Source organism: Eretmochelys imbricata, chromosome 16 (assembly GCF_965152235.1).
Source record: "Eretmochelys imbricata isolate rEreImb1 chromosome 16, rEreImb1.hap1, whole genome shotgun sequence".
Taxonomy (NCBI): domain Eukaryota; kingdom Metazoa; phylum Chordata; order Testudines; family Cheloniidae; genus Eretmochelys; species Eretmochelys imbricata.
In genome coordinates, this window is record NC_135587.1 from 14,947,221 (window position 1) to 14,971,124 (window position 23,904).

The following is a 23,904-nucleotide window of genomic DNA, read 5'->3' on the forward strand; positions in this document are numbered from 1 at the left end:
GTGGTCTATAGCAGACTCCCACCCCGCCATCACCCTTGTTACTCACACTTCTAAACTTAATCCAGAGACACTCAGGTTTTTCTGCAGTTTCATACTGGAGTTCTGAGCAGTCAAACTGCTCCCTTACATACAGTGCAACTCCCCCACCTTTTCTGCCCTGCCTGTCCTTCCTGAACAGCTTATATCCATCCATGACAGTACTCCAGTCATGTGAGTTATCCCACCAAGTCTCTGTTACAGCCTTTCTCAGAGCTCTTCTTCAAGCCTGAAGAAGCTTGTCTCTTTCACCAACAGAAGTTGGACCAATAAAAGATATTACTTCACCCACCGTGTCTCTTATATCCTGGGACTAACACGGCTATATCACCTCAGCAAATATTGATTTCAATGAAAGTTAGGAGCAGATCTGGGCAAAGAACTGAGCGGGGTGGAGGGGAGAAGGGAGGGAAATCCCTGATTGTTTGGATAGCAATCTGGTTCCCAAGTATTCTCTATCACAGAGGTGGGCAAACTATGGCCCATGGGCCACATCCGGCCCCCGGGACCCTCCTGCCTGGCCCCTGAGCTCCTGGCCCGGGAGGCTAGCCCCTGGCCCCTCCCCTGCTGGTCCCCCACCCCCGCAGCCTCAGCTCCCTGCGCCACCGGTGCAATGCTCTGGGTGGTGGCTCTGCGAGCTCTTGCTGGTCAGCACAGCTGCAGAGCCGCGGCCTGACCCGGTGCTCTGTGCTGCACGGTGGCGTGGCTGGCTCTAGCCGGGCGGCGCGGCTGCCTGTCCTGGTGCTCTGGTTGTAGCGCCGCCAGCCATCGGTGCTCCAGGCAGCGCGGTAATGGGGCAGGGAGCAGGGGGGTGGGATAGAGGGCAGGGGAGTTTGGGGGTATGGATAGGGGTCGGGGCGGTCAGAGGGCAGGGAATAGAGGGGTTGAATGGGGGCAGGGGTCCCAGGGGGCAGTCAGGAAGCGGGGGGGTTGGATGGGGCGCGGGGGGTCCGGGGACAGGGAGAAGGGGTGGTTGGATGGGGCAGGGGTCCCGGGGGGGGACAGTCAGGAATGAGAGGAGCGATTGGATGGGGGAGCAGGGAGTGGGAGGAGTGGGTGAGGCAGGGGTCCTGGGGGGGCCGTAAGGGACAGGGAGGGTTGGATAGGGCAGGAGTCCCAGGGGGGAGGTCAGGAGGTGAGAAGCAGGGGGCGGGGGCCGGGCCACGCCTGGCTGTTTGGGGAGGCAGGGCCTCCCCTAACCAGCCCTCCATACAATTTCAGAAACCGGATGTGGCCCTCAGGCCAAAAAGTTTGCCCGCCCCTGCTTTATCACATGGTGTTGAAAGGATCACAGGGAGCGGGGGAGTTAGCTGGGCAGGGCTCTGAAGGAGTTACTGCGTACTTATCTCATCATTCTGGGTCTGAATCTGCCATGGCGTTTGTAACCGAAGAACAGATCCAACAGGTAAGGGAGGAGAGTAAGGAAGTACTGCATCCAGCGCTGGGGGGTGTGTGTGTGTGTGAGAGAGAGAGAGAGAGAGAGAGAGATGCAGGCTGATGGTGCTGTACTTGTGAGAAGGGAACAGATTTCACTAACCCACATTGCTGTCCAGTTAACCAGCACTTGTGTTTAGCAAAGTTTTGCTTTCGGAATCGGTGATAGATAATACAGTATACAAAATGGAGTAGACTGAGCACTTTATCAGGACTAGAAGTGGCTCCAGAAATGTGGTTTGTCCTCCAGAGTTCCTATCTGAAGAATTCTTTTTTTCTTTCACCCTTCTGTCTCTCTCTCTCAACTATCAGCCTTATTTTTGAAGTTTAAATTTGCCTGTCAGAGGATAACCTGCTGGTTTTTTTTTAAATCAAGGGGCAACGGTTCAAGTCTGCAATGTCCAGAGAGCTAATTTCATTTCATAAGGGATTGATCAATCACCATAAGAAATTAGCACACATTCTCAGTTAAGTTTAGAACAAGTACTTTTTCCAACCTCTCAGTATTCTTGTTCTAATCCTGAAACAGAACAAAACTGCGTTGTTCATTTTGGTAAAGTTTGTGTTTAGCAGTTACTTAATTTCCTCCTTTGGGGAAGAGAATTTTAAGCCATGAGGATGGTAACAAATGCATATTTCATTTGGTTCCTGGAGCCTGCTGCATGTAGGAGTTGTAATCACTTTCTCCCTAACCGCAGTCTGTGAATCGCTTACCGAATTATTTGTTTTTTTCCAGTAGAAATCTCCCTTTTAAAAAAAGTGAGAATACACACATTACTCATTAAGGAAATTATTAAAATGAATCTGTAAAAAACTTGTATAATGAGAGAGGCTGGTTTGTGTGGGATTGGAGGGTCAGGCAAAAATGCAGGTTATTAGATGCGCATTAAAAGAGGTCCATGATACGAAGTACAGTGTATGAAAAATGCACCTTGCTCTACTGCATCTCCACTAGCAGAGAGGATCTCCATGGACGTAAGTCTGATCTAGCATCTGGACGCAAAACCCAAGAAAAGGTGCATTACACCAAACTGAAGAAGACTGACAGCCAGGAGGTGCACCTTTATTGAATATAACTTCTGTCTCCTAAGTGTACCACAGAATGCCAGCCACTCTGTCCCCATCTGAACTCTAGTGTTCTCTTCTAGTTCCATGAAGATGGTTTCCTTGTTTTGGAAGAGTTTTTCACCACAGAAGAATGTGATGCCATGAGGGAGCAAATAGACAAGATTATAGCCAAGATGGATGTGCCACCCCACTGCCGTACAGAGTTCTCCACCGATGAAGAGGAACAGCTCCAGGCACAGGTACAGACAGAGGCAAAAAAGGGCAATCTAAATCTCAAATTACTCCTGAGGTGGTTAGCAAAGGGCTAGTTTGTATCACTAGGCAGTTCAGGAAAAAGGGTTTTGTTCAAGCAAGGAGGCATGTCTGAGCAGGTGGCTGAGAGCTAGGTACTGCTGAACTGCAATCTTGCCTCTGATGACCACCCTCTCTGCTGCCGTGGGCAACATTTTGTTGGTGGTCTCAGGAAAGGCCAAGAGAGGGATGGGTCACAGAGGCTGAACATGAAGAGTTCCCGCAGAAAAGGGCTGAATGTGTTAGTCTCTATTGTTACTATCTATACTATACTGGTTCCATGGATAAAGAATATCTCAGTCTCCAGGGCTGTCAAATCAACACTTCTCACAAACCAAAACCCTTCTGTTCACCCTATATTGGGTGTCTGCAAAGGGCAAGCTGGAGCCCAAGAAGTTTAGCACAGTGAAAAGCCTCTGTGTGAACTACTAATGTCTTTATTCTACTTTATTCTTCCTGCTCTCTTAATGGGGAGAAGATGCAGGAAAGTACTAGCTCCTTGCTGGAAGTGTTCATCGAGATATACTCTCTAGGATATTACCATTGCTGGGTCTCTCTTGTCTCCGACAGGGCAGTGCAGATTATTTTCTAACCAGTGGAGACAAGATCAGATTCTTCTTTGAGAAAGGAGTTTTTGATGAAAAAGGTAAAAGTTACCTACTATCGGCTGTAATGGGTTTGGGGGTGAATGGGAAGAAATGTAAACAATCTGCTAGTGAGCCAGGAACTTTCTTAAAGGGACAAGGTGGCTGAATGACTATTTGGGAGCGAGGGGAATTCTAGGCGCTATTGTTTACTCTTTGTTGTGTTACATCCTCTTTAATTCAGCACTTTGTTTCTTAGGTGACTTTCTTGTTCCAAAGGAGAAATCTATAAACAAGATTGGCCACGGTATGGATGAGCTGTGATGCTTTTGGAGAGAAAATATGGCGTGTATTTTCCAGAACTAAGCATTCCTTCAGACTTGGCTATTGTGAATAATGCCAGCACATTACAAAGAAACTGCTCTCCTGCATTAATGTTCTAGCTAAACATGGACTCTGCCTATGGTATTGTTACCACTAAAACAAGACATGTAGATGTAAATTCTCTTGCCTTGACTATAGCCTCCTCCTCTCTGTTCTATTGCTTTTGCCATGCCCCAATCCATTGAAAATTATTACAAAAATCCTCCTCTCCTCCCACTGTGGCCTCCCTTCTTTGCAACCTTGCTCTGTCTCTTTCCGTCACCAGAATCAGGTTCAAGTTCATCAGATTTAACTCTAAGCCTCTGCTCAGCTTCACCCTGCCCACATATCAGTTTGCTTCTTCCTTTGCCCCTTTTGAATCCTTCCACTCTTGTATTTGTGCTTCCTTCTGTGTTACCCCATGCTAGGAAACCTCCCTGTCCTTTGCCAAAAGGCCTCTCATTTCCACTCTTACATCGCTTTTCAAAAGCCACTTGTTCCACAAGGCTTTTATAGTTTTTAAAGTGAATCACTGACCTATATTGGCTGAAGTTCAAACTTATGTATCTCTTATGCAACAGATTGTTTTCAGCTGTTTTGTTTGTGTCCAGTCTAGGTTGTTAAGATCCTTAGGACAGACTGTATCTTCTCTGTTCTGAGCACACTGCTGGCACTCAACAAGCTGGGATTCTTCACTGTGACATTGCCAGCAGTTTCTCAATCTTACAGGTTTCCAATGTGTCCTATTTCCCCTCTTCCAGCTGCTAAAGAACTAGCTGTATCCCTTTTGTTTTCAAACAATACCCAGAGAAAACATAATGGGGTTCAGCATTTTTATCTCACAAACGCAGGAACCCTGCCCAGATCTTTCTCCATTAAAACTTGAAAATCCAGTATCTGATATCACAGTCCTGCAGTCTCTATAGGGAAAACAGTGTCCCTAAAAAAAACCAAAACAATTCTTCCCACCCTCTCTTTGTCCTTTGCTGTAGTGCAAGTGCTCCTTCAAGAGGAAACGGAAAACAAAAATAGCATCCTTCTCACCCAGGCTCAACAGCAATTCCAAGAGGAGGATTCATTTTGACCCATTCTTCTGCAATTTATCCACTTATTTTCTGTCTAGCCACGTTCTTGCTCTGTAGCAGTCTCTGCTGGGTTGAGTAAGCTGACTGAACAGCAAATTCTATCATCTTTAAGAGTGATCCTGAATCCAAAGCATTTGCTTCCAGGTTAAAAATGCTAGGGCAAGTTAAGGCATTCAAAGAGCACCGAATTTGTGCTCCCAGTTCTTAATTTTACATATGATAAAAATTTGATGCCCCATGTTTCATCTATGTGGAGTTTTCTCATCATGCTTTATTCAAATTCTAAGAACTGTAATACTCTGAAGGACACATTCAAATAATTGACAGAGCTTGTGAGGCTCAATTCTCAACTTGGTAGCATTTCTGTCTGTCTGTAATGGGAGAACTTTTGAATGCAACAACTTATCAATTCCAAACTTTCCAGGAACGTTCTAGGCTTCCACTGCCAGAACTCTACTGATTTGGAGGACAATTGGAAAACTGAAAGGGGGAAAATGCATACACGGAGCCCCTTCCATCTCTTTAGCATAATTACAACTTCAAGCACTTCTGTTATGGTCTGTAGATCAAACAATGGATTGTTGGCACCCACTAATGCCTTCTGCCATAAGAAGTCTGTTTCATCTGTCACTGTGCCCATTCTCCCTATAGTTCAACGTGGTGACAACCTGACAGACTTCTCTCCCAGACAAATAGTAATGGTGTGTAGAGGGAAAGGGGAGCAAGAATGCAGTGCCTGGCATGGGAGGAATAATGGGGGATCCTGGTATAAGGGGCTCACAGAACCCCTGCTGGAGGGAAAATTGGGGGACCCTTGTATGGAAGGAAGGGGAGATAGAGGGCTCACAGCCACTGCCATTGGTGGGAAGAGAAGTGGGGGCCATACAGCCCCTGGTGGGGGAGACTGGGGGACCCTGGCATGGAGGGGAAGGTGGGTATTGGAGCGCACAGAGCCACTGGCATGGTGTAAGTGGGACTGGGATTGCAAAAATAACTGATGAAATGAGGGGAGAATGGAGGACCCTGGTATGGGAGAAGGAGGGAAATGGAGGCCACCCAGAAACCCTGATAGGAGGGAGATTGGAGGGGTGTTGCAGGGAAGGCCTGAAATAGAAGGGGACGGGAGAGCATCACACAAGGAGCTTGCAGATAGAATGGAGAGATGCCTGGAGCATGCACTGAGTTTAGCCTATAGAAGCAACAAATTGTGCGACCCCTTAGTAGTATTAAATCTTAGGGTTGTGTATAGTGCTCCCCATTCTAATATCTAAGCTCTTAGTATCTGGAGCTCTGTATAATCTATTTAGTTTTCCTTCAGAACATACCCCAGAAATCTCTTCCAAGTTATTTTTTGGTCATAGACCTTTATTTTCATATAGCCGCAGTTTGTTGTAAAGGAGACTGATTACCGTTTATCTCTGGTGTCCTCTAAAGAAATTCATTATATGATTTGCAAATGTCAACAGCACTTATGTGTTATCTCCATCTGATGAAACATTTTGTCTAATTTACAATCCATATAAAAGCTTGAAACAAAAGGAATTTGTCTAACCCAGACATTTTAGCAAAAGGAACAGGGCAGACATGATGATGGGCACTGTGCACATAAACTGATTCCTGAGAGGGATGCAGTTTGAGCCTGACAGACTGCAGTCTTCCCCTTCAGAATGTAATACCCATCGTTGTGCTTCCTCAGAGTTTAAAGGGTCCCTTCTCGAAAGGAGTTCTAGGATTTTCACTAAGCGACAACTTCTTTCCCTCAGCTTTGCATGCTTACGATCCCATCTTCAAGCAAATCACTCACTCCTCCAAAGTGCAGGTGAGTAGGAGCTTGAGTCACTTGAAAGAACTCAACTATGTGATAGTTTAGTTTAAAAACTGTATGATGAGCCCTCTCCCCATGAAAGGATTTATAAAAATTCTCAGCAAGCATTCGCTAAATACTGAGCAGAGATCTGCAGTGTTCTAACTTTGGGATGTTCCACAGGAGTTGGGAAGAAAACTGGGCCTTGAGAAACCAGTAGTTGTCCAGAGCATGTATATCTTCAAGGTACAGTAACTCCAATCTCCTATTTACTCATGAAAAAAGCCATTTTCATGTTTTCCAGTTTAACATTCTCCTCTTCTCTCTTTTTGTCCTCTTCCAGCAACCTGGCATTGGTGGTGAAGGTAAAATTCGTACTACGTCTGTACTAGGCTGCAGATATTATGTACAGATACCAAGGTTTGGAGGAAGGGAATTCAAGTAACAGGAGAGTGGCATAAACTAGTCATTCAGTGAGATTTTTCAAAGCTGCCTAAAGGTTTGGATGCCCAGTTCCTGTTAGAAATTACTGGGAATGGGGTGTGAAAATCTCACCCAGGGTTCCTTTCTGTTTCTTTATGGGCAGGCAAAAGGCTAACTTATATCCTCACCAGGTTGAAGGGTGACCCACTCCCATGTGTTACGATTGCAGTGGGGGCGACTCTTGCAACACACTTGAGATTTCCAAAGAAGTAAGATGTCAGGCAGATGGGAAAGGACAAGTGATCGGGGGAATTTCCTAACTGTATGTCAATTTTCCTTGTCTTTCAGGGATTGCTGTAAACTGAAAGTAATTCCCACAAGCCTCAAATGTGACTTGGAATAAGTTATCCTTGCAGTACTGCCCTTAGAATAAATGGGACATGAGCTGAGAACTTATTGGGAAGGGGACAGTATCAGTCTCTCCCTGCACACTATCAATAGATATACTCACCCACCCCCACCTCTACAGCAGTGAGATTCTCCAAGTGATGGTGTTTGTTTGTCTTTCTGTCTGTCTGTCTATGGGGGCTGGTAGTGGTAGCAGGCACGCAGCCAGTGAACTTCTGCATCCCTATGACTTGGCTGAAATGGAAGCCAGCGCTGTCAGGAGTGTGCATACTCACTGTTGTCACTTCTAGCAGGATTCATATGGCACTCACAAGAGGGCAGAGAAAGGAAAGCCCCATAGACCTTCAATTACTCTTAATTCAACAGTCTTTAAAATGTAAGGTAACCAGGTGTCTATTGGTTTCAGTGAGACCACACCAGGATGCCACATTTCTGTACACAGAGCCGCTGGGCAGGGTTCTGGGCCTCTGGATAGCTCTGGAGAATGCCACACAGGAGAACAGCTGTCTCTGGTTCATCCCTGGCTCTCACACCAGTAAGATTCATATTATTCTGCCATACACTGAAATGTACCCTTGTCTCCTGGTTACGGGTGGAAAGTAGCACAGATTGTACTGTGTCCTCTGAATCATACAGTGGTTACGTGGCCGCATCCAGCTAGTGGAGCCACCATCATGGTTCAGGGAACCTTTGTTTAAAGCAACATCATTCCTTTTGTACTTTTAGGGGCCAAATTCTTAATCCCACTTTTAGCAGGCTGGCTCAAATGACTCATTTCCTTTGCTGCTGGTCACTAGACCAAGGATCTGTGATTTAAATCCAAAAACATTCCTGGAAATAAAAACTTTACATTATTTCTGACTCTGACACCAAATGCCCAAGTTTAATGCTGTACTATACCCATACAATCTGCTTAAAGTACAGAGACAGTGGTTCCCACAATCTTATTAAATTTTTACTTATTAAATCCAGACCTTGCAACATTAGGATCCACTGCTGGTGTTCCTGAAATCCTTTCAATTTAGTATTACTGAGTAACTTCCTTCAGCAAGTATCTGACCCTTCCTTGTTCAACAAGATTTGAGCCCTTCACAACTACTCTTTGATCCTTCCAAAGAGTGTCTTCTTTGCAGTGCTACAGACCCTTACTTCATTCTAGAGCTTCCTACAGCAGCCTTGAAAATGCTTCTCCACCCTGACCTGGGCTGGAAGGAGCAGTTTCTCCAGGTTCCCCCAGGTTAGGGATAAGCACAGTGAAACCACTTTGCTCATTTTTGTTTCTTTAATAAAACTTTGCTGCTGCACCAAATTATTTATATTGACACCCCCATCACCCACCTCCCAGCTGTAAACACAGATCCCTTCAGGATATATACCCATTAACCTTTTCTGGTGTCCTGGGTCAAGACTAAGAATATTGCTACCGCAGCTTGCTCTGTGTAAGGGGAGGAAGAATAAAAACCTTGCACTTACCCCCCCAACACTGGTCTAAAATTCAGCAAACATACAAAACAAACGCAAACATTGAAAACAAGAATGAATTGGATAGCATACAAGAGATCAGAGAGCGACCAGTGGACTATAGCAACACATAGATGAGGCCAAATCAAAATAAGATCTGTGTATCCTCTCTTTCTCGACAGATGGAAGTTGCCATGGGCTTCTAACTATTGGTGCACGTTTTACACTTAGTATATGTCTAACATGGGAACTAATTAGCTCCAGGGGCACTGTTAATCCATTTCATCTCAAATTTTAATGTGCCTTAAAACAGGTACAATCCTCAGGTCTCTCTTAAAAATACATAAATTAAAAAAAAAAAATCAAGCAAAAAACATTCTTCCCTGAGAAATCATCAAGCTTTGCACTTTGTTGTAATCACAATTTGTGCCTAAACTCAGCATAAGGCTCTGGAGCTGCAGTTAAACATCTGTACTGTTACAGAAAGGAGAGTGGTGCCAAAGATGCGTTTTGTTTAAGTGGAGGACTCTGCTCAAAGCACTGCATGTTGTTGCAGATAAGGGTAACACTTGTTAACGTGCCAGGACACAGATGAGAAAGCAGACAAAAGACAGCAGTGTTAGTTTCTGTACTGCCAGATAAACCTTAATCTTTTTCCAATAAAAAGAGAAAATGAGCAAGGAAAGAATTTTCATTAGTGAAATGATGGAAGGTATATATAATGTAATGAGGGGATTAAGTTTTCCAGTCAGTGCAGAGGCTATGATTGCAGAGGTTAACCAGAAAGTATTGGTAGCTAACAGTATTCAGTCGATATTACACATTTTATAGGATCTGCTAACTGAACAAGCCCTCCCAGAAAGCTCTGTACTAAAATATATATAAAAAGCTGCATGTAAGTTTTTATTCTTGGCGTATGTAGAGATTATTGAGCACAAAATAATATTATGCTGAGCTTTGTTAAAGTAATAAGCAACTATTATAATTGATGCAAGATTGTTAAACTAATTAGGTACAGGTGCCCAAGAACCTCGGACAGTAGGTGCAAAATGCATAGGAAAGGAAAAGTAGGGTTCATCATGAAATAAAGGCATTTAGAGAGTTTCCTGTGCATGACAAATGGGGTATAAATATAAGGAGAAGTGAGTTAATGCTTTGGAACAGAGCCGAGATGTCCTTTCTGCAAAGCATGATTTCTAGACTGGTAAAGTATTAACTCTTTCCTGTTTGTATTGTGCTAATTAATCTTTGATTATTAAACTTGATCAAGCTTTTGTTATTTGATGGATTAAATAGTCTAAAATTGAATCTTAACAGGGGTTTATTTATTGTCAGGTTAAATGATTTATTACGTTTTTTTTAAAAAAGTTTTGTCTACTGTGGAATTGCAGATGGCATCACACGTAGAATGGTCCGAGCCCCGCCGGGCACCATACCATGCACACATTTCATCGGCTCTGAGCAGACTTATCAAGATAGCCAGTTTATTCCTGCGCCCATCCGCAAAGGTAAAGATTCATCTGTAGAACCAGTGAAAATTCAAGAGAGATAGATGCAGTGACACACATTCAGTTTTAAACCACAGGCCCAGAGGGAATGCAATGATGTATTGCCAATGCAGGCCTGATGCCCCAGCTGCTGCCAAATGGTTATGTGAAGAGTCCACAATGAAAGAAATGGATCTCGTAGAACCAAAGCAACAGTATGATATATTCCTGGAGTCTTCCCAAACAAATTCTTACCATAGGAATCAATGGGCTGTATTCCCAAGTCTGACTTTTGTTTCGTTATCATGACAAACCTTTCAAAGACAGCAACAGCTCCTCTTGTATGGCACAGAGGAAGGAGACATTCAAAAGGAAAGACAGATGTGTGTTTATTTCAAACAGGTGGCCTCATTCTTATCCATGGAGAAGTTGTCCACAAGAGTGAGTTGAACAGCTCAGAGTGGTCCCGCCATGTGTACACTTTCCATCTGATGGAGGCCAAAGACACCACCTGGAGCAAAGAGAACTGGTATATAGAGATCCTTCAGTAGCCAAAAAAAAAAAAAAAAAACCTGCTGGAAACTGGAGGCTTTTTAAAGCTGTAACCATTTTAGAAGCTTTTTTTCACTCAACAACCCCAGCTCTTATCACCCCATTTTTGTGTTACACCTACAGGGTGATACACACAACTAGGTTCCCTCTACATGGCTCAGAACTGTGCTAGCTGCACCTTTGAACACCAGTGTCAGTAGCAGTTTCCCAGGACAATTTCCCTGGCCCGTGTAGCCAAGGATTGTTTTTCTGCTAGCCATGCTATAACAGTGCTCTAAGGTCCTCCAGCAAAGGTGCAGCAGAGAGCCTTACAACCATTCATTAAGCTCATAACACCCCTTCAGGGTGGATAAATACTAATATCCGTAGTGACTGTGGAATTCCCCACTGCCACAGAACAGGATCAGCTTGATTCCTGCCACATGCAGAGACTCTCTCTTTGTGCAAGTCTTCCCTCAGTAATAGAGTTGCAGAACGACAGGCAAGGATCTCTTGGAGGCCAGCATGGGAGAACAATCCCTTTTAAGAAAGTAGCATAAACAATGAAGAATATGATCCTCCCAGCCTAAACTGAAGCTTTCATAACAAGTATACTGATGAAAGCATTAAAATGCATACATCTGACAGAGGTTAAATGACTTACTCAGGGTCATACATGATATCTGTAGCATAGCTGGGAATAGAAACCAGATTCTGGTCCTGTGTTTTGATCACAAAACCCATTCTCCTTACAGAAGTATGCAACCTATGTCTGAAGCACCTTCTGGGTACAGAGTTAGATTAGAAGAAAGTAATTAAACACACTGGAGAAAGAGGTAATGACTTCTTAGAGTAAAAGGTGATGAATGCAGATGGAAAACCAAGATGTGAATCTCTGCTTAGGGACGTTAAGAGTTTTGTAGAGTTTCCTCGTCTAGCAAGGGACTGGACATACTGGATTGGATCTGACGAAGTGCCTGTTGAACAGTTCTAATGGGAAGCCTTTATTTCTGCATCAGTGGTACTCAAGCTAGAACTGATTCTGTGTCAGGTAGACCTGAGGCTGATTCTGGAATTCTGTTTTTACTTAAGTGTTTTCTCTTCTCTTGTCAGGCTTCAACCAACTCCTGAACTGCCTTTTCCACCTCTCTACAACTGAAACTAACGTTGGCCATTGGAGTCAAACGGTTGATTAGTAAGTAGATTCCATTCATCTTTCTCAGCCGCCCCCTGCTCTCATCTCCCAATATTCATTTGTCCTCAGCGCAGAAGGAGTAGCTTCAGCCTGTGTGCATGACAGAAGAATCTTCACCCATACCCGTCCAGCGCTGGCCTTACTCAGAGCATCTCTGCTACGTGTACACCACTCATAGTGGGAACAGTCACCTAAAAACCACTTTTGATGGGGAAATCTCTTTAGTCATATGAACTGACTATTAAGAAGCCACTGTGCCTCAACTCTGGGACCAGCTGACAGGCACCTCCTTTTCAGGATACTCAAAATCTCAGTATTTTCCCCTTGTACAACCCAAGCCAGGAAAATTTCTATTATGTTTATTCCATCTCTGTTGTATTACCCTCAGGTGTACAGAGTCTTTTGGAGGTTATGTAGAGGGGTTTTGTTGTACCACAAAAAAGTTAAAATCTACCCTGCTGCAATAGCAATAGATTAAAAGAATGGTCTAGAATGGGGAGACCAAAGCAGGGAGCCTAAATTTCTTATTTTTCCTTTTAAAATGCTCAGTAAGAGTTACTGGTGAGTGGTATGTGAGGAGATAACACAATCCCTAGACTTGTAAACCTTTACTCCATACATTTTCAAGGAGAACTGAGTAACTTTTGATGCATATTGAAGTTAATGAGATGTGGGAATATCAAGAATAAAAATACAAACATCATTTCTCTGTTGTTTGAAGATGACAGTCCCTGAAACCTCCAAAAAGTGTTAGACCACAACACATAAGGGTAAAGACATACAGTGATTATGCTTTTAACTCACAGCATGCAGAATAGATGCTAGCAAAGAGCACATAACAATGTCACCCTTCTAGGAAGTATCATATATGGGCTGCATTACATCAATCTGAATATTCTAAACAAACTCATTTAAACAAAGTGACAGAGTCCATTTTATGTTCCTACGTACCCTTCTAGTACTATCACTGAATAGTCAAACTTTAGCTTTTTTCAGCAAATCTATGAAGAGAGACAGGACTTTTCTTCACAGTTTCAGTTGTGGTGGCATATATTTTATAACAAATAACGAAGGATGCAGTTACGTATTTTTTTTTTTAAATATATACAGAGAGAACAGCTACTCTTTGAAGTACCCATACATAAGACTGGAAATATGCTTCATAAATTTTCACGTCACCAGTATATTATATAATTGACATACACACAAAAGCCAACTTCCCAGCTCATTACAGGGATGCTCAAGTAATTTAGTTCATAGTTATCGAATTCACTGTGACAAGGACCAATAATATTTCACACTTATCTAGTACTTTCCCACCACAGATCTGAATGCTTTACAGACACTAAACAATGAATCTTTACAACACCCCTTGGAGGTATTATCCTATTTTTACAAATGGGTAAATTGAGGTACAAAGTGGGAGTAGGTCTGATTGTGGAGCCCTTACTCGTGGGAGAAGTCCCAATTACTTGAGTAAGTGCTCACTAACATGAACCAGGGCTTCACTATTTAGCTCTCAGTGACTTACCCCAGATCACACAGCAGGCTTGGGAACAAAACCCCTGGAGTCCTGATTCTCATGCTCTATCCTCTAAACAATATTCCCTCCTATTTATTATCCTTTGAATGCATAATATCCGTTTTCTATTTTAAAGCTGAGCTATCAAACATTGAGACAATAGAAGCAACATGCAGACTAGAGGAAGGAGGGATTGGAAGGTGGATAAAACTGTGGTGGCAACATTATAAATGGGATTATGTAGGCAGCACGAGCTCTAGAAACATATATGCAAATATAACAAAAACAGGAAAAAAGATTGAGTAGCAGTAGTAAATTTTATTAATAATTAGTCTCCATGGGTGAATTTTGTGTTCAGAGAAATTGCAAGAGCATGTATTGTGGATCAGTTTAAACCCTTAACACCAAGGGTTTTATTGCTAAAATTAATGCATAGAGCCCAGCAGTATCTTCAGCATTTCAACTTGATTTAAAAGTTTTAAAGTCATCTGTAGAAATTAATGTTAAGCCTTTATCTTAAATGAAAACTAGATGGTTAGCTTATTTTAAATAGCATTATCATTTCCAGTTGGTGAAAGCCATCTACCTTAAAAAAAAGAGAGACAGCTGTACCTGACTATATGGGGTCCCTATGCAAAATACATATATCTCTGGACTGATACTTAATACACTTGGGAAAATACACAGAAGAACTTTAGACAGTTTCTAAGAGGTCACTTGAATAGAATAATCTGCCAACAGAACAGACACCCTCAATGGTGTTCATAAACTAGATGAAAACAAAATTGTGCAGATGATCTTGCATTGTTGCAGGTGGAATGGACTGAATGACCCAAGACATCCTATTGTCTCAGGCTCTGTATCAGATTAAAGCAGGTTAGAAATGGATTTCTGCAACACGGCTCCAAGCCTTATTGCTACATTACTTTTTCTAAGCATGATGCCTGCCTCTGGTATTTGTCTCAAACACTAGTTGCAACGAAGAAATAGATTAAATTCTTGAGTTTATTTATGGTAAAAGCGGCTCTTAAGTAATGGCTGGGACTTTGCTGGGTGGAACAAGAGTGCCAGTTTTAAACTGAGCAGCTAAAAAAGGTTCTGTAGGTCAAACAGGATTTTTTGATGCATCTGAAATCACTGCAGTAGCAGGAATAAGTATGCTGGGTAGGGATAACAGTGGTAATTTTGCTCAGATTCACCAAGGCTTCTATTAGAAATAAGAGTCTGATCTTTCCTACCTTTTTCAGAACTTGTTTTGATGTCAATAACCAGGGGACAGAGTAACCTTCAGTTCTGGTGCTTCGTTTTATGGCTTTGGTGCTATATCAACCTTCACCTGAATACTTTGTTACCAAGTGCAGAACACCGGACGGGTGGTAGCTAAGGCTTTTTCTTAGTTATTGTGGGAAAAAGACCCCACCTTTCTAATTAACTTTTTTTTTAAAGTAGCATTTTCCTGCTAAGAAAGTTGGTTCCTCTCTCCTTTCCCTTCTGTGCTCTGCTCAATGTGATTTGAAGACAGATGTAGAAAGAATGTCCTACTCTGTCTCACAGGTGGAACATGAGAATTACTAAGCTGTGCAGCATGTTGGATTCACTGTTCCTAAGAGTCACTGTACTCTTGCACCATCCATCTCTCCAGGGCGGTTTCCTTGGAGCAGTGCCTCACAGCCTATTGCTCTGTTAATCACAGTCATTTTCTGACTGTTCTTAAAGTCCTAGGAGAGATTCTGTGCTGTGTGTCTCAGGAGGCATGGTCCAGAAAGAGAAGGCCCAGGGGGTTGGAGGAGGGTGGGCAAATGTGATATTCTCTGAGTTGTTCCAGGGGCCAGTGCATCCCAGCATGATTGGAGGTGGTCTGACTCTGCAGCAGAGAATAACCAGAGCACACAGTGCTCTCTGGGCAATCCTTCTGCTAACGTCTACACACTCCCAGTCCCAAACTTGGGGCCACACAGGATGGTGCTAAGCTGCCTAGTTTGCCCCATGTTGCCCTATGGCTGGGGTTCTACCCCAGGGAACCAGTGTGGCCCCTTTACACAGCAGAAATGCCATAAAGATACTGTAGTAGGGACCAGAATCAACTTCCCTGGACAAGAATTCTTGCAAGCAAACACCCTACCAGGTACTCTATGGGAGGGTGGAAGAGGCAGGATATAAATCAGCTTAATCTGGTCCTAATGGAAGTGTTGCATGCTAATGAGAGAGGATTCCTAGAAGTAAAAATGTTTCAAAGGATTAAATATACAGAAATGGAAAGGTTTTTTGACTATAAACAGTGAATTGTTTCAGGTGTACTGTGTTATGATCCTAATTAAAGGGGCAGCAGCACGTAGTTTTACATTTTAATAGAAATGCTTTCATGGATGATTTTAATGAAAACCATTTGTCTGGATTTAAATGTCCCCTCTCTCCCCCCTAATGATTTACAGACCAAACACTGCAGCTTGTACTAGTGCATATATGAAAACCAGAACATTACTTACTATAAACAGCTGTGAAACTGACTTTAGTGATTTTCTTTGTTCAAGCTGAAAGAAATGCAAGAACTAAATCAAATTGTATGAGTAGCAGAGAAGCACATTGGATTGTTAAAATACTTTGTTTTAATAATCTAATATGTTAGTAGTAATGCAAGAAAGGATTTTAAATGAGTTTTAACCTAACCTCTCTTTAAATTGTGTCTGGAAATGGGACTCTTTTCAATGGAGATTAATTTTTTAATGTAGTTTTTTTTTTTAATAAAAAAAATCACATCTAAAGCAAGTTTTGTTCAATGTAATTTCAAGAGATCAAGAGCATGAAAAAGGTAGAACTTGGTTTATTCCAGAGAACTGGCAAGCAAATCAAAATTTTAGCCACAAAGGCTATTGTTTTCACCCTGCAAGCCTATCTATCCATGCTCCTCCAATAAACTAAGTTTGAGATTCTCTGTATTTGAAATTACTTTAAACAGAATAAGCATTAGTGCTGTTTTCACTCTAGTTGGCAGAGGTCTTCTAATTTTGCAACAGGAAATGAGAGATGACGTGGCAGTCTTCATATAACTTGATCCTATGCTGCAGGTGGTGCACACCCTCACCGCAACAGCATGCTTTTATTGAAAGAGGCAGAATTCACATGTGCAATAATACAAGATACCAGGACTCAACCCGGTGGCAAGCCAATACAGTGCACAAGCTTTGTAGGAGCCTGTGCTGGTGAACAGAGAGACAAGGTGGGTGAGGTAATATCATTTATTGGACCAACTTCTGTTGGTGAGAGAGACAAGCTTTGGAGCTACATGGAGCTCTTCTTGAGGTCACCAGGAGAAGAGCTCTGTGTAGCTCGAAAGCTTGTCTCTCTCACCAACAGAAGCTGGTCCAATAAATATTACCTCACCCACCTTGTCTCACTAACATCCTGGGACCAATACGGCTACACCACCACTACATACAACTGGTGAACCATGACTATTTATATTTTCCTGGTTTTGCTACCTTAGAAGTTTTAATGACCCCATCTCTTCCCTTCTAGTGAACTCACCTTTCCCACCCTTTCTGCTTCAGTGCATCCAGAAGAGACCTGGAAATAAAATCACTATGACTGTATATCTAATTCAGCATCACCAGCTACACGAATCACAGTATCACGTGGATGGTTTCCTGTTACTCCTCTGAGAGGATGCAACAGTTAGTGCTGCTTTAGCTATTAAATAACAAACAAAAAACAAACAGAAGCCTTTACTTTTATTGTCAATTAAGAGTTGAAGAACAATTTCCTTTCTGAAAGTAGCTGTTCTACCCGCTATACCAAATATAGCATTTCGTACCAAACTGGCTCTATTGAGCTCTCAGCATGGCTCATTACCACCCCTAGCTAGAAAGGAAATCTCTGTTCCTGGCAAAGTCTCTAAGCCATGAGCAGTATCTGGAGGTAGAGAGGTAAGAGCAGATTGTCTATTTGGGTAGTGTAGGCTTCCAAAAGGGAAACTAAACTGATGGACCCCAAAATCCAGGCATAGCTGGTGTTCAGATTCACTCTGCCATCAAATATCAGAATAAGAGCCACAGCAATGATCTGAGCAAAGATGGCAGTCATTGTCCCTTCAAACGTCTTCTTTGTCCCAGGCCATTTCATTTCTCCTATTGTACTGCCAAAAATTGAGGCTATTGTGTCTCCCACCCCTACTGCCAGTACCCCGGAGTAGGGAACCAATGCTCCTGCCCCAGACAGGGTACCTTTCGGAGCACAAGGCCTGGGGAACAACCACACTGGAAGGGACATCCCAACAAGTAGGTAAATGTGAGTCAAGATCAGAGGTCCACTATCTCGTTCATCCAAAAAGAGAGTGAGCAAGTGCCTGAGTGTTTGGCCAAATGGCTTGATCCTGAAGTATCGTATGTACTCTAAAAGGACAAAGACTACGAGACACAGCACTGCAGCAATGTAGAGAAGCTGGTGGTCATAAATTAGCCCAGGGATGTAAGTAGCCACCACAATGAAGTGGAAATATTTTCTGGTTATGGTTGAAGCTTGGTGCTTTTTAGATTCAGATGATCTCTTGGAATTCTGGTAAAGAACCACCATGCACGCAGAGGCAGCCAACAGGGTCCAGTACACAAGGAGGTAAACTCTTGTCTGTGTCTGAACCAGAAACTGGAGCAGCCAGAGCAAGGGATTCCTTTGGATCAGATGGTAAAGCCAAGGCATAAGGACCCCCAGTCCCAGCACTGCTGTCATCATGTGGAAAAACATGGAGGATGTCCAGGTTCCTGAATCCATGAAGAAGAATAGAGCAGTGAAGAAAATCCCAAGAAGGACCACCCCAGCCACTGCCACTAGAAGGACGAAGTCTGCAGGATTACCTTTGCCCTCTATCACGTTCAGTGAGCGTTTAATGAGCTGTTTGAGGATGAAACTTATACTCCCAAGGACTAGTAATGCCTCCCCAGGAGTAAAACATCGAGGTAATAGGTAAAGCAAGATCATACTGAGGTAGACAAAAATAAGCAGCACTTCCAGAACCTCTATCACTTCAGAAACAGTTAAAGAATACTTCATGGTATAGAGGATTATACTGCCAGCAATGCCTGAAAGTATGCAGGTGTTAGTTGGCACAGGCCTTGTGATGCCAACTGCTATTACAGATAGGAAGAGGGCTACCACCATGCCCGTGGAGGCCACAACTATGCCAAAACGTTCAAAGTACACAATGCCGGCAGCCTTGCATCGCTCCTTCATCACAATCCCCAGGAGTGGGATGACCATACTAGCTGGTAGGAGGCCACTGTTAGCTGTCGTCCGAAATTGGAATACGGCCCCACCCAGTTGGAGTAGACGGTCCCATTTAAATTGGACATAAAAAGCCTGAACAGCAAGAGCAATAGCACACCAGGAATACCGGTCCCAAACTACCGTGTGCACACACAACACAATGATGAACACAATCAGGGATTCCAAAAGCACTGGTTTGTTTAACATGGTTCCGGTCAGCGGCATCCTGTGATTTCAGAATCTTTACTACTGTCAGATTCCAAAATTTTCAATACAGTCCTTGGTCCATTAGTAAAAGTTCACTTTCATCCTACTGCAACGCCTATAAAGATAAACAAAATAATAAAATTAAAGCAACTACTTGAACACCTGAGGCCTCCTCCTTATTATTTATTTTCTGAAGCTCAGTTGAAAGCTTTGATTCCTGTCATGAGAAAAATAAAATCAAGATGGAAATAAGTCAACCAGCATTTTCTACTGCTTTCAAGAATCAGAAAACTCAGCTTGCAATGCCATAGCCAAATCTCACAGTATTTTTATTCACATGCAATTACTAAATACTTCTTTGCAGTGCCAGGTTTTTCCTCTCTCTCCTAAAAATATAGAAGGGAATGCTTTATATTCTACAAGGAGTGTATGCAAATACTAAGTAGCAGCACTCACAAGAACTGCATTGGAAAGGGCACTTGGACATCTCTGTAAGTTAGATAAAGACAGAAGAGCTTGGTGATGAGTTTGTTACAGAATTAAGTGAAATTAATGCACCCACATGCCATGGTGCTATATAAAATAAATATTAAAGAAGAGATGAAAATATGCATCTTACATAGGCAATCATGTTATTGATAGAACTGACAATACTGTTTCTACTACAAGCAACATTTGATCTTTTAAAACATACCAATAATAATTTAAAAAAAAACAACCCACAGTTCAAATTAACTGAAACACAAAACAAACAAATCAGAAGCAAAATGATGTTAAAAGGAATTGACACTGTCAACTTGAAAATTGGTCAATTAAAAAACAAAAAGTTAAAGGTCACTTCAGGTCTTCCCCTTGCCTCCAACTCCTTTCTTCTGATTTTCTGAGGATTTAGAGTCACATTGTCCTATTTTTAAAAATATTTTCTCCCCAGTGTTGCTGTGTAAAAGGGAAAACTAATGCTACACAAAGCACAGTCATATATATAATATAAACAAACTGAAGAGAGATAGTATGTTCTTTCTCCAAAATCTTTCAAGTTATAGTAATCTTAGGGGTTATTTCTAATTTTGGTAAGTAAAATTATTCAGACATAAATGTGACAAATCTAGTGTCCCTTTAAAATAGCAATTCTCCAGCATTTTAACCCATCTGGCCTTTCTCCCCTGGTTAATTAAAGCTCTTTAGTAGTACTAAATAACTTGGAACTTCTATCCAAGCTGATACTTTCTATTCAGTTATAAGTATTAGCAAAAGATTCTAAACAAATGGAGAAAACTCAAAACTTGGAGAAAAAAGCCTCTGTGATGGAACAAGACATTAAATACTCCAGACTATGGTGCAAACTTCCACTCATCTTAACATACATCTGTCTGCCTTTGTCTCAGAGTCTCTCTCCTTCCATCTGCTATTAGTTTTATGACTGACTGCTTTACTTATTGCACCACCTTTTTTACCTCACTGTTTGTTTTCTCAAATAAGCAATAACGCTTTCATTATATGAGTGCAGGAGAAGATATCAAAGTCATAAAGAAAAATAAGTGGTCACATCGGTCTAAACTGGACAGATTCCACTGTTTTTTGGAACTTGGTTGATCTTGGCAGTTCTAGTGGTAGCTAGGGACCAAATACAACATATTTCTGTCTACAAAGGGACTACACAGTGTCCACTGTACCTTTGTATTAAGCTGCTTAATAAATTTTGTTTGTTTCTAAAAGAGAAGAACTGCTGGGCCACATTTGTTACAGAGGGACATCTTGCATGTACCCTAAAAACATAGCTCAGACTCAGCCTGAAAACTGGCCACAGTGTTCTATTTTACTTTAGAAAATGTTCTGGAGATACAGTTCATGCATATTCTCCCAACTCAGTCTGAGTAAATTTACATTTAGATGCTTAAGGAGTGGTTTACGCATCATTACAATTCTGAGCTGAGGCATTTGCTCCTATCCAGCTCATCCTCTCCCTACACTTTGCCTCAGCCTCTTTCCCTCTCCAGATCCTGTTTCCCAGTTGCTGAAAGGGAACCCTTTGAAGCCTTCCCTGCCCATTTCACAGCCTTAGCTAGTCAGTCTCTTCTGAACAGATCTGTGCCATTATTAAAAAAACCCAACACTTTTTATTGTCATTATTAACATACATGAATTTTTCATCCAAGCATTAACAAATCTTATTCATAACCTGCAGTTGTTACCTTTAAAAGACCCATTTGTGTTTGGCTAATATCTTTCTCTGTGTTTAAGTCTGTTCAGATTTCAAACATGGTAACCACAGATTATAAAAATCTACTTATATAAGGCTGTCTGTCATTTTTTGGCAGTGAAAGGATTTCCAGTACTTTATTTCTCCATGTCACTAGTGTTAGGAGATCTGTCCTTTTTCAGGAACTAGCTATCATGCATTTGGCTGCTAGTAGCAAATGTGTTCTCAGTAGGGCCTTTCCTGACTCAATGGCCTTTTTTGGACTGTAACCTAATAGAATCACTATAGGTTCTGTGGGTAGCCTAACTTTAGTTATTTTGCAAATTCTATATGCTACTTTCCTCCAAAATACCATTATTTTAGGGCATTCCCACCATCTATGCAGAAAGGTTCCTACACCTTCACATTCTCTCCAGCATTTGGCTTTTATGTGTGTATATATATGTATTTTCTTGAGCTTAAATGGAGTGAGGTACCATTGAAAAAAATATTTTGTAATAGTTTTCCTTAGTGGAAAGTAGTTGAAGTTTTTGCTTTTCTATTTCTACTGTTCCAAAGGAATATCTGTTTTTAGATCCTTTTCCCATTTTTCCATAAAGGTAGCCTTATCTTGTAGATCCATCAGTAACATTTTGCTATACCATGTGGAGATCAGGCCCTTTAAAGTAGCCTTTTCCTGTAATTCATGTTTCTCCCTCCTTAAGAGTTTCCTAAAATGGGCTTCATGCATGGGATATGCTATAATGGCTGCAAATAAGTCAAACTGATATATTAATATTCCTCTTGAGTTCTTTGATAGTATTAATTTCCATATTTTTATCATTATGGAATAGCTGACCAAGGGTCAGCTCCCATACATTATACATTGGATTAGATATCCTCAGTTGAAACTCTAGATTGCTTCTGATGAGTTTAAGCAGGGAGGGGAAAGGAGCTACTTCTTTTCTGTATCAAATTCTATATGTGAGATGTAATTATGACATTTGGATTGTTTCTTTTGTGTTCATTTAAATCTTTTAGGTAACAAAAAAAAACAATTTACAATCCTGTTTTTCCATCTGATTTTCATCTAGTATTTATGGGTGTCACCAGGGTACCAGGCTGAAAGTGATCTTAATTGAGCCATCCAATAATATTTTATTACATTTGGTACTGATAATCAATGACCAACAATTTCAATGCTGTAATGAATGAAGCAGGAATGGGCATCCTTGGAAAACACCGTAAGAAGACAAAACCTTGGGTCACAAATGAAATACTACAAATGTGTGACATTAGAAGGGAACATAAGAGAGACAAGAACAGCACCGAGGGAGCTGATAAATACAGAGCGATTGGCAGAAATATCAAGGAAGGAATGAAGGTGGCCTAAAATTGAAAAGTGTATCAATAATAAAAATAGCAAAGAATCCTTCCAGATTGTAAGAGATCTGCCGAAGGAAATGGACCAAAGCTAACGCAATTCAAGACAAAGAAGGGAACAGTCTTACAGAAGAAAAGGACATCATCAATAGGTGGACAAATTACTGCTCTGATCTATACAACCAACAGACAAATGGAGATCCTAGTGTCCTAGACTGCCCAGATTCAACAGAGGAGGATGACTTTCCAATACTGCATGAAGAAGTGGCGACAGCTGTGAAATCACTCAAGAACAAAAAGGCTACAGGTATTGACAACATCCCAGCTGAACTGATGAAATTCAGAGGAGAAATAGTAATAGATGTACTCACCAAGATCTGCAACAAGAACTGGCAGACCGGTGAGTGGCCTTCCACATGGACACAGTCATTAATCATCGCTCTGCCAAAGAAAGGCAACCTGCAATTTTGTCAGAATTACTGGACCATAAGCTTAATGAGCCATCTCAGCAAAGTGATGTTGAAAGTCATATTGAACAGATTAAAACCACAAGTGAAGAATATCATCGTTGAAGAAGAGGCTGGCTTTCCTGCTAGAAGTACCACCACAGAACAGATCTTCAATCTTTGTGTTCTATTTGAGAAGTACTTACTACGTCAGCAGGACATCTACCGCATCTTTGTTGACTTCAAGAAGGCATTTGACAGAGTATGGCACGAAGTTCTCTGGGTAACCACAAAGAAGTACAATGTACAGTACAGTATAAGCTTCTTATTACCATTAAACAACTGTAAGACAAGGCCAACAGTGCAGTTCTCATCAATGGCACAACAGGAGAGTGGTTTCGCACCACTGCTGGAGCCCAGCAAGGCTGCCTTCTTTCGCCCACACTGTTCAACATCTACTTGGAGCACATAATGAATGATACCCTAGAAGATCAAGTATGCACAGTCAGGACTAGGGGGCGAACAATCACAAAACTTCGGTTTGCTGATGACATTGACGGCCTGGCAGATAGCTACGATGAACTTGCCAACCTTTTGAAACGATTAGATGAAACCATCACAAAATATGGCATGCAAATCAGTGCACAGAAAACCAAGCTGATGCCAAACAAACATGATGGGATCAGCTCACATATCACTGTCAGTGGACAAGAGCTGGAGACAGGGAAACAGTTTTGGTAT

General features: G+C 41.9%; 3 protein-coding genes across 13 annotated transcripts in view; 1 reads left to right on the top strand and 2 right to left on the bottom strand.

Moving 5' to 3' along the window:
• Positions 1-10,887, bottom strand: part of KYAT1 (kynurenine aminotransferase 1) — a 73,215-nt gene extending 62,328 nt beyond the window's left edge. For all 3 annotated transcript variants that reach the window (XM_077835718.1, XM_077835716.1, XM_077835712.1), the window contains exon 1: positions 10,759-10,887. The gene's annotated coding sequence lies outside the window, so the exon portion shown is untranslated. The remainder of the gene's footprint in view (positions 1-10,758) is intronic.
• Positions 1,317-17,410, top strand: PHYHD1 (phytanoyl-CoA dioxygenase domain containing 1). Of its 9 annotated transcripts, XR_013348170.1 has the most exons (13): positions 1,317-1,441; positions 2,619-2,777; positions 3,400-3,475; positions 3,673-3,720; positions 6,625-6,680; positions 6,849-6,911; positions 7,009-7,030; positions 7,903-8,031; positions 10,349-10,465; positions 10,847-10,973; positions 11,731-11,811; positions 12,089-12,170; positions 17,209-17,224. XR_013348170.1 is itself a non-coding variant. In XM_077835738.1 (12 exons), exons 1-11 carry the CDS (start codon positions 1,409-1,411, stop codon positions 12,132-12,134), a joined length of 876 nt encoding a protein of 291 aa, XP_077691864.1. In that variant the 5' UTR covers positions 1,317-1,408; the 3' UTR covers positions 12,135-12,170; positions 17,209-17,410. The 9 variants fall into 9 exon arrangements, 7 of the variants coding, with proteins under 7 accessions (XP_077691864.1, XP_077691865.1, XP_077691866.1 ...); XR_013348169.1 differs by lacking the exon at positions 17,209-17,224 and having other exon boundaries at positions 12,089-12,873; XM_077835738.1 differs by lacking the exon at positions 11,731-11,811 and having other exon boundaries at positions 17,209-17,410.
• On the bottom strand, positions 17,402-19,173 carry DOLK (dolichol kinase). Its single transcript, XM_077835710.1, has one exon. It carries the CDS (start codon positions 19,171-19,173, stop codon positions 17,584-17,586), a length of 1,590 nt encoding a protein of 529 aa, XP_077691836.1. The 3' UTR covers positions 17,402-17,583.
• Positions 19,174-23,904: the final 4,731 nt, after the last annotated feature.

What these genes read in the sequence shown, in the direction of transcription:
- DOLK (XM_077835710.1), bottom strand. Translation starts at nt 19,173, where the DNA reads ATGCCGCTGACCGGAACCATGTTAAACAAACCAGTGCTTTTGGAATCC.
- PHYHD1 (XM_077835738.1), top strand. Translation starts at nt 1,409, where the DNA reads ATGGCGTTTGTAACCGAAGAACAGATCCAACAG. An exon ending in TATAAACAAGATTGGCCACG is followed by an intron (nt 3,721 to 6,624) that starts GTATGGATGAGC and finishes TCTTTCCCTCAG; the next exon opens with CTTTGCATGCTTACGATCCC. An exon ending in CTCACTCCTCCAAAGTGCAG is followed by an intron (nt 6,681 to 6,848) that starts GTGAGTAGGAGC and finishes GATGTTCCACAG; the next exon opens with GAGTTGGGAAGAAAACTGGG.